We start from the raw sequence: 9,727 nt of genomic DNA, 5'->3' as shown, positions 1-9,727 counted from the left end.
GAGAGGGGCGGCCGGCCTCTCGATAACTAACTATGGCATGTGCTTTGAGTGCTTTTGAAATGTGTGTAGAAGAGATGCGAAAAATTTGTGAAGAAATACTTTAGATAGCGGGCAAGTAGGCAGTGCTTGAAAAGCGCTGAAGAATGTGAAAGCTAAAAAGCTTTTATTTTGTTAGCTCATGAATAGAAAGTAGGCCTGATTTGTAGGTTATAGTGATTGGTAAAGCCTTTGAGGAAAAAATGTTTTTTTTTGTTTTTTTTTTTTTTGTTTGTCCAATAGCTTTAAATTACACTTAGCGGCAAGTTTTAAAAATATTTGAATAGTTTAGGTGAATGCGAACTTTTAGTTACTAAAATGGAACAAACTTAAAATGGCACAATTGAGGTTTTCGATTAAAAAGTCGTCGTGGCTGAAATCTTTGTCATCAAAAGGCTCGGATGAGTTTTTCCTAATACAGATGGAGTTACATGTTCTTGCCCGTGGCAACCGTGGACGTTGTAGGAAAAACTACCGCTGCACGCGCCGCAATCAGACTAAGGAGTTGGAGCCATAAGCTAGACTTAAGTTACGGACACTCTAGCGTTCTTAAAAATTTTGAGTTCATCCCCATGGTGCTGGATCACTGTACCCCCACGGTAGGTCCGAGCGGACCGTTTTCTACTCACATTCCCTCAAGGGATGCGTCGGCGGGATGCAACATTGGGCGGCAAGATATGGCAAACATGTTCACGGATGGCTCGAAGTTGTACGGAAGGGTTGGTGGGGGAGTATTCTGTAGGGAGCTTCCCATGAAACTTAAATTCAGGCTTCCGGACCACTGTAGTGTTTTCTAAGCGGAGGAGGACCAATTCTATTCACCCACGTCTGGGTCCCCCATATTTGTCCTGTCCTGTCCTCGCATTTGAGCACTTTGCTGATTATGTTGCTCCGCGCGATGTCGCCAATCTGCTCCCTCGGAGCATTTCTTTCCGCGAGCCATATGTTACAACTAAAAAACGTGTGTTCAGCGTAATCACTCAGCACTTCGCAGTATATGCACTTGGCATCGGTTTACTGGCCCATGCGGTATAGGTATCTCCGGAAGTATCCGTGGCCCGAGAGGAAGTGAGTTAAGAAGTAGTTCACTTCCCCGAAGTTCCTTTGGACCCATTTGTCAATTGAAGGAATAAGTTTCGCCGTCCATCTGCCACTCGGTTCAGTGCCCCATCGGCTTTGCCACCACAGCATGGTTTGGCATCTCCGTTCTGAGAAGCTAGTAATGTCTTGTTTCTTCTTGGAGTCCGACGCATCTATTCGTTCCCAGACCAAGAAGTCGACGAGTATATGCCTGCTGATCACAAAAATTACTGCGCCTGAGACAGTGCGTTAGGCTGAGGCAACTCTGAGTGCCGCTGATCGTTGCACAGCCTCCAGTGCTTTGCGCTTGGTTTTGCAGTTTAGCACAATTTCCCATACTTCGACTGTTTCCTTGCATTATTCTTGATTGCAGCTACTGCATCAATCGTTGTACGGCTAGTGGCCGGTTATTGTTGACGTAATTCTGAATACGTTTGCTCGTGACTCTCCTAACAACTCGTCAGTTCTGGATTTGTTGGAATTAGGCCATGTCTGCTTAGTTATTTTGCAGACGTCCGTGTTAGTCCGTCAACGAGCTGTTTTTAGAAGCTGCGAGAAGATCTTCCTTTTGCGCACTCCTTTCTAGGTTATATGTAGTTTGTCGATGGGACGTCTACTCCATCGCCCATAGTAAGGCATTTGTGTTTTTTTTATTTTCAAAGAGAAATTCAGAATTTCAATAATTGCTGATGCCCACTCAGTAATGTGGAAAAGGTTTCCATTTATAATTTAAGTATACTCTGGACATCTCCTCGTTTGCCATTCTTAGTTATTCGGCAAATCGACCCAAGTACGAAATTTGTGATTGAATTTCAGCCTAGATTCCCTGTCCGCTAGTATATTTGCTCTCCGACTTCTTATTCTTTTTAAAAATGCGTCTCGCTTCTTTTTCAGTTGTGTCCCGATCGCACTAAGTCTCTCCTGTGCCTACATTTCTCATTTTGCTATTTATTTTTTCGCGATTACTTACGTATCGCTTATATTTTGCGGTAACGGTGTGCAGCAAGTGATTATAAAGCTCTGAGGTAGCCGAAGTGGGAGCCGAACTCTCCTGTATTTTGCTTTTGAAGTTTTTCGAAGTCAAGCTTTCCTTCTGCTAATCATTTTCTGCGAGCATTTTTTGCTCCACAAAAGAGTTCTGAAATCCTGATAACAATCAGGATCACAATTTAAGTCCTTGAACAGTTGATTTTCGTTCATGGCAACGGAATCGATTTTGTTATCGTCCTTCAATCCATAAGCACTAGTGTACCCTGATGGATTACGCTGAAGCCAGGTCTGATAGACTAGCTTTTTTGGCCTGATTATTGTAAAATATACATAAAATGTACTTAAGGGGGGAGCCTGGTTTACGAGGTCTAAAAATTGCATCTCTTTGCGATTTTTTTTTAAGGAAGAAATTTATTTAGCACTGCAAAGTTTTTTCTATCTTTTAATGAACATTTAAAAAGTATAAAAAATGTTTGTACTGGTTAAAATAAGTTGAAAAAAATGTTTAACATAGAAATTAGTAGAGCGCTGCAACGCTGGAGTTTCCAACTGGAGTACAAGATACAGCTCGTAATTATTATCTAAAGCAAAAAATTGAAATGGATTTCTAATTATCATGATTTTTTATTCTAGATGATCTAAGAAAACTGAGAGAAATTCCAAAATTTCAACTTCTTGGTGGTTTTAAAGAAAAAAATGCCTTTCTATAAAAAAAAAAATTCAATTCAACTTGGTATAAAAATCTTGTAAAATTTTTTTTTATCAATTTTGTTAGTTCAAATAGAAGAGAATTTAATACTGAAGGGAACAAGCTATGATTCATTTCAAAAGGTTCATTAGTTTTTTTTTCATTCATGTACGCCAATTCAAAGAAATCATAAAAATGAAAAGTCGAGAAAAGAAGATAAAGTTTGTACTATAGCTGTCCGGTCACAGCGTAACTACCTAACGCTCCCCTACCTTTGGCTTTGTATCTACGGAAATATTGAGAATTAGGCTCTGTAACTTTGTGTGAATATTCTGAAATATATTAGGAATCGCTTAAAAGGAAAAAAAAAAATGATTTTTTTGACCTTATAAACCAGGCTCCCCCCTTAAATACATATTTTAGTATTTATTTAATATTTAATTTACTATCGTTCACTTAAATCCACATCAGTCACACTTTTTACTTTCAACTTATTTCATTTATCCTAATATTTCTCTCAGTGCACTCACCAAACACTACCTCCAATTCACCACCTCGTTGATTTGCTTGTTTGTTTGCCCGCCACACTACAATACTCGCCACTTCCGTTGCGCTATTCTCTTCCATTTTACCTATCCATTATCCTTTAAATGCATTTTACAATTTCCTCTGCTTTTGCTCTTCCCATACATAGTTGAATCTATGTGTATGTGTGTGTGTATTTATTGTACCCATGACTTGTAGCTGCCTTTTAGGCGTCCAATAATTCGGTTTTCTTACTAATTCCATATTTTGTCGTCTACGTCTGCACACCTACAACCACACTTGAGGGCCCTTTCAATTCTCATGTGGCGAATATTGCGGCCAATGTAGAGAGAGAGAGAGCGAGAGGGGACCGGGAATGTTGGCAACAGCGACGTTAGCAACAAACAAGCGTCATTCAAATGGATGGTGGCAAAAATGTTTGTACAGTGGTTTATCATTTAGACTCTTATTGATAGAAAAATGTCCAACTCAGTGGCTTTCTCATGAAGTTTTAAATATATATATCGCGCGGTAGCATATGTATTTTTTATTTTTATTTATTTATTTTTTTTTTTTTTTATTTATTTATTTTTTTTTTTTTTTTATTTTGTTTTTTGGTTTTTTTTATTTTTAGTTTTTTTTGTATTAATTTTTTTATTTATTTTTTTCAACTGATTTCCGAATTAGTTTTGTGCGTTGATCAAAATTAGGAAGACCAAAGGGGTCTTCATGATTTTGATAAGAGCGGGGGTAAAACCCTATAACAACGTATTTTCCGCGTGTTTTTCTCCCGCTATTTTTCTGTGTGAAAATGACGATAAAAATGTTGAAAATTTTCAGAAATATATAAATCACATTTTTCATATGGGTGAAGGAAAAAATAGTTAAACTAATTATGAATCAGAATTTAAGTTTTTGCGGGGAAATAATTTTATTCCACCAAAAAATATTTATTATAGGAATTTATAATTTTATATATATTTATAGAAATTTTATAAAAGAAAAATATTTTCGCTGTGAAATGAGAAACTTCAAACTTTTTTGGCCACACTTTTTCGATTTTGTCCGTGAACTTAACATATTTCTAACGACTAGAGCGTCCAAGTTAGTTTCCTAAATTTAAATTTTCTATCGATTTGTGAATATAAGCGTTTAAAAAGGTGTCCAACGGAGGACTAAATACTAACCACAAATTTAAAAATAAAAAATACGTGTCCCTTTCTTCATTTTCTCTTATTCTAGGTCTTGGGAGCATGAAAATTCCAAACAGTTCAACTGTGTCTGTATTTTTACACGACCCTAATTCCCATATATTTCTGCCAAAAACGAAAAGTAAACTCGAAAAATATTTCATGCAACTCTTTTCAAGAGATCCGATTATTGGATTTCTATTTTCAGGTTTAATTGATTCGTAGTTTTTGACGGCATCTAATTGACCGATTTGACCAAGCAAACATCAAAAGTAACAGGGCTGAACCAATTTTTTTTTGTTTTACTTAGATTATGATTTTAATAGGTCACAAATGTCGAATTTTTGCTCAAAATCAAGACAAAAAATTCATTTATCGGTCTGAACAAATCAGATATCGAGGTATCTACAGTCATACGTCAGAGAAAACCATAACATTTCTGACGCTTCAGGGTGTTTAATTTTGTTTAGAAGGCGTTTTGATCGGTTAACTCGCTTTTTTCGTGTTTGTTCTGACATAAACTGTCGTCTGCAAATTTTTTTTCCTTGTGCACCCCTCTCGGGAACATAGGGCCTCGACAAGAGTCTTCCATCGTACACGGTTCTGTACTGTTATTTTTGCACCGTCCCATAAGATGTGGGCATCTGCCAGTTTGCGCAACATCGACCTTCTCCAAGTGTTTTTTGGTCGACTGCGACCTCTGCTCTCTTGCGGGTTCCAGTCCAGTGCCATTCTCGTGATGCTATCTGGTGGTTTTCTCAATGTATGACCGATCCATCGCCACTTTCTGCGTCATTGTGGTTAACTCTCATAGCCTTGGTCTTGGCGATGTTGACCTCCGGGCCGACAGTGCGTGCAAGTGCGACTAGTTTGTTCGCCTTCGCTTGCATGTCAGAGAGCTTGTGAGTGAGGAGGCAGATGTCCTCAAGATGTCTGGTGAAACTCCATACGATGCCTTTTTTGTGCAGGGTCAGTTGGCTCATGACGTCATCAAGGACGTTGGCGAAGAGAACTGGCGACAGGGGACAACCTTGCCTTACACCTGCGTTGATAGCGAATGGATCGCTGATATCGCCTTTGTGAATCACTACGAGTTCGGAGTTCTCGTAGAGGGCTTTGATGAGGCGTATTATCTTGGCGGGAGCTCCCTTTCTACTCAGTGCCAGCCATATTGCGTCTCGTTTGATAGTGTCGAACGCCTTCTTAAAGTCTACGAATCGCATGTAGAGCGGGAAGCGCCACTCAACTGATTGTTCTACTGTAATCCGAAGTGTGTTGGCTTGGTCAACACAGCTTCGGTGAGGGCGAAAACAAGCTTGCTCGTCTCTTGAGGAGCGTTCAAGGCTACAATTTTGCAGATGGTGTTAAGTAGGGTTATTCCTCGCCAGTTACAGCAGTCACGCAGATCGCCTATCTTGGACAGCTTCACGATGATGCCTTTTATACAGGATGGAGTCAGCTTTTCATTGCTCCAGACGACGGTGATGTGCGGATGAAGAATTTTCGCTGCGTTCTCGGTAGTCTAGCGTAAATATACTAGCCTGCCTTCCCAAAGGCTGTGGGTTCGAGTCCCACGTGAAGTACCTACATTCCCTGTCTTCTGCACATAACGTAGGATTTATACCGGAGATCTTTATGAAAAACTCGACGGATAAGACCCTGCGAAATATTAAGCTCTCTTGCACCAGCCCCCTTTGAACGCTTGCCCCCTGGTCTCTTAATTTCTTAAGTTAAGTTGTAGTCCTCCATATCCTATGTGAAAATGAGCGGAAAGAAGAGTAGTGGTTTTGGGAAGTTATAGCCACATATACGCATATCCTCAAATGCCGTATGCTGTAATCCCTGTACAGGGTTTGATTGAAAAGAAATGAGCCTTCCCGTCCGGAGCGTCTGCCAAGCGATCAACCGAATCGTCTAGTGAGGGAAAATGATCGTTGGACCTTCCCCTTCACTTCAACATCGCTCCGCCCGTGAAGCTGTTTTAAAAGTGTGTTAGGATTTTGCGTAAAGCTAAACAAAACGAGTACCGAAACCATTGGGCTACTCAAGGGGACTTACGGGGACCAATCTCTGTCCAGTGCCCAGGTAAAACGGTGGCACAAGTCGTTCAAGGAAGGCCGGGACGCGCATGTCGAAATCCAAGGTCAAAACCGTGCTGATCATCTTTTTCGACTCTCGAGGTATGGACCACAAGGAGTTTGTACCTTCGGCTGAAAAACCATATCGCCCGTCAACAATAGGACCCTTCATCACGACAATGCGCCGGCGCACACCGCCTTCCTCTGCACCTCTACATTGACCAAGAAGGGGGTTCCGGTTCTTTCCCACCCTCCCTACAGCCCAGACCTGTGCCCTCCGGACTTCTTCTTGTTCCCGCGCCTGAAAAGAAATCTGAAGGGCAGGCGTGTCGACTCCATCGAGGCGATCCAAAAAACTATAACGGCCGAATTGAACGCGATTCCGGCGGATGAGTTTAAAAAATGTTTCCTGCAGTGAATGTATTGACGCTCAAGGGTCCTATTTTGAAGAATATTAGTTGTATAAGCCAAAAGGTTTAATAAAACTGCTTAAAAAAAATAAGTCTCATTACTTTTCAATCAAACTCTGTATGTATATATATTAAAAAAAATCGAAACAACTCCAAAAAGACACACACAAAAACGCGGAAGTTCATATGTCAAAATAGTTTCTATAAAAAAGTGCAAATTTTCCTGTTTGATGGGTTAAATTCCTTGGAAATATAAAAGTGAGCTATGAGAGCCAAAGTCGCTTTACTTTGGTGATATAAACGATTCGGTTAAATATCAGGTAAGAGAAACCTTAAATGTTTTAATAGCCCGAGTCATCAAAATTAAGTAAAAATATTTCACCAGAAGCCAAAAAATAGAAATAAAAATATTACTCTGCACGCGTATTTGACTGAAGTTCCATTAAACACAAACATTGTCACAGGGACGAAGAATTTTTTTATAAATTTTTAAATTAATAAATTTCTCAATATTAAAAAAATCTACTAAGGACCAGGAACGAAAAATTTTTGAAATTCGATATCTTCTCAAAGTAAGCTTTTGAAGCAAATTCAGGGGCCGAAGGTAGAACACTTTTACTTTAAAATGCAGAATTTGTTTTTTTTTTTTTTTGTAAAAGTCATAATGCCACATAACCTCAAATTTAGACCAAAATAGCAATTTCTGCATTTTTAGGTTAGAATATCACAAAAACTTGCAATTATAAGCTCGTATTTTGAATCAGCACACCGAAAGCTCTTAGAAAAGTATACTGTGATTTCTGGTAAAATTTCTTGGCAGCCTGTATAATTATGCAATTTATTTTTTAAATCGCAATAATAGATCATAAAATGTTAATTAGCATCAAAAGATGACTCAGATGCGAAATTAATGTTAGCTGGCTTTCTTGCCCGCTGCCTTGCGGTCTATTAGTCAGAATTTGTTTTTTTTTTTTGTTGTCTTTTGTCTACAGAATTTTTTTTTTTTTGTCTTTAGCTACAAAGTTATTTTTTTTTGTTGTCTTTTGGATTTTTTTTTTATTTTTGTTGTCTTTATCAACAAAAATCTTTTTTTTTTGTTTTTTGGTTTCTTTAGTTGCACATTTTTTTTGTTGTCCTTAGCTACAAATTTGTTTTTTTTTTTGTTTTTTTGCTGTCTTTAGCTAAAAAACAAAAACTCTGCACTTGCCATTTAGCCAATTATGACACACTGTGCTCACCAACTCAGCAACAACTCAATTTGCACGGCATTATTGTTATTGCACAATTCAGCACCGGTACACATGAATTTGTTCGTAATATTGTTGCATAAGTATTGGTATATATGTGTGTGTGTGAATGCATGCTATTTGCCGTTTGCATTTGTATTTGTTATTTGTCCTTGCATGTTTGCCTTTGCATTCGTTGCGCTGTTTGTGTATTCGTTATATGCAAGCCATTTCGCTCTGCACACCAACAACGAACAACAACAGTTTGGTATCCTTACTGTTATGCCATCCATCGCCCCTGTATACTTATACAGTACGTGGAAATGTTACCCAGCACAACAACGGCAATAACAACGAGCAGCAGAGAAATGCTTGCACAGCATAAAATTCCATTGCACCGCACACACACACACACGTACAAACGTATAAGTATAAAACACACCCAAAATATGTACGCGGTGATGGTGTGTGTCTGTGTGCATGAAAAATCGCTTGGCATACACGCCAAAAAGTATGCTACAAAACCAGCATTCTCGTCTATCCTTTATAACTCGATTCTATAAGCCTTTTGCTGGCGCTGCTAGCAGCTCATCATTGAGCGTTTTACATTTTTCCCCCACTTACATACATTTGCACTTTTCCGTCCTTCTTCGTCCAATGTCCTCTTTTGCTTTTTTGTTGCATACATACATATGCATATTGCCCATGAGTGTATGTTTAGATGTTCGTGTGTGTGTGTATTTATTATTTGTGTCTGCTAGCGCTATCGCTGTCGCTGCCCCTCTTGTTGCTGTTGCTGTCGCGCTGCTCGCTATTAGGTGCTGCTGCTGCCGCCTCGCAGTCGAATGTTGTTCGCCACATTTTTGTCATCGCCATCGCAGTTTGTGTTGCAACCGCCAGTCGATGGTGTTGTGTTCATTTCAGTCAGCAGTCAGCTCTAACATTCCGGTGTGATCTCTTGCCCGTTCAAGTGTGTTGTGCAGGAATTTCAACGCCTTAAGTGGCTTGTGGCTACAACGACCTTTTTTCAAAAAAACCCAAAAAAAAACTAATATATCGGGTACTAATAGATAAATAATATTAGATAATAATTTAAAACTAAACAAGAAGAAGCATTTTGCTGTGCATTTCCCGTCTGCCTTACACTGCCTGTTTTGAGTTACAACTAAAGCTGCATAATAATGGTGGCCATCAACTGCACGTGTAAGTAATTTTCGTAGTTTTAGGGAAATGATTTTAATTTTTAATTTTTTTTTTAATTTTTAAATTTTGTTTTTAATTTTTAATACCGATTTAAAAAAGAAATTGTTTTGCAATAAATGATTATAAAGTTTTCAACCCTTCGTTGGACTGGTCTTTTTTAAAACCTTCGGTTGGGTTTTTTTCGTCCTCGAACCTCGAATATCCTTTTAAGAGGTTATATTCATAAATCGATAGAATATGAAATTTTAGGAAGCTACCTGGAGACTCAAGTCGTAAATTCACGTCCAAAGTAGAGAAGGCC

At 38.8% G+C, this 9,727-nt stretch overlaps 1 protein-coding gene across 2 annotated transcripts in view; it reads left to right on the top strand.

The window, feature by feature from the left end:
- The first annotated feature begins 9,322 nt into the window (after positions 1-9,322).
- The window catches only part of LOC128863772 (stathmin), a 60,368-nt gene continuing 59,963 nt past the window's right edge, over positions 9,323-9,727 (top strand). Inside the window, exon 1 of one of the 2 annotated variants that reach the window (XM_054103111.1) lies at positions 9,323-9,426. In XM_054103111.1, the coding sequence (XP_053959086.1) occupies positions 9,405-9,426 (22 nt within the window). In that variant the 5' untranslated portion in view covers positions 9,323-9,404. The remainder of the gene's footprint in view (positions 9,427-9,727) is intronic. The other variant, XM_054103110.1, reaches the window with a different exon arrangement.

The sequence above is a fragment of the Anastrepha ludens genome, chromosome 5 (assembly GCF_028408465.1).
Source record: "Anastrepha ludens isolate Willacy chromosome 5, idAnaLude1.1, whole genome shotgun sequence".
Lineage (NCBI taxonomy): Eukaryota > Metazoa > Arthropoda > Insecta > Diptera > Tephritidae > Anastrepha > Anastrepha ludens.
This window is presented reverse-complemented; position numbering and strand designations above follow the sequence as displayed.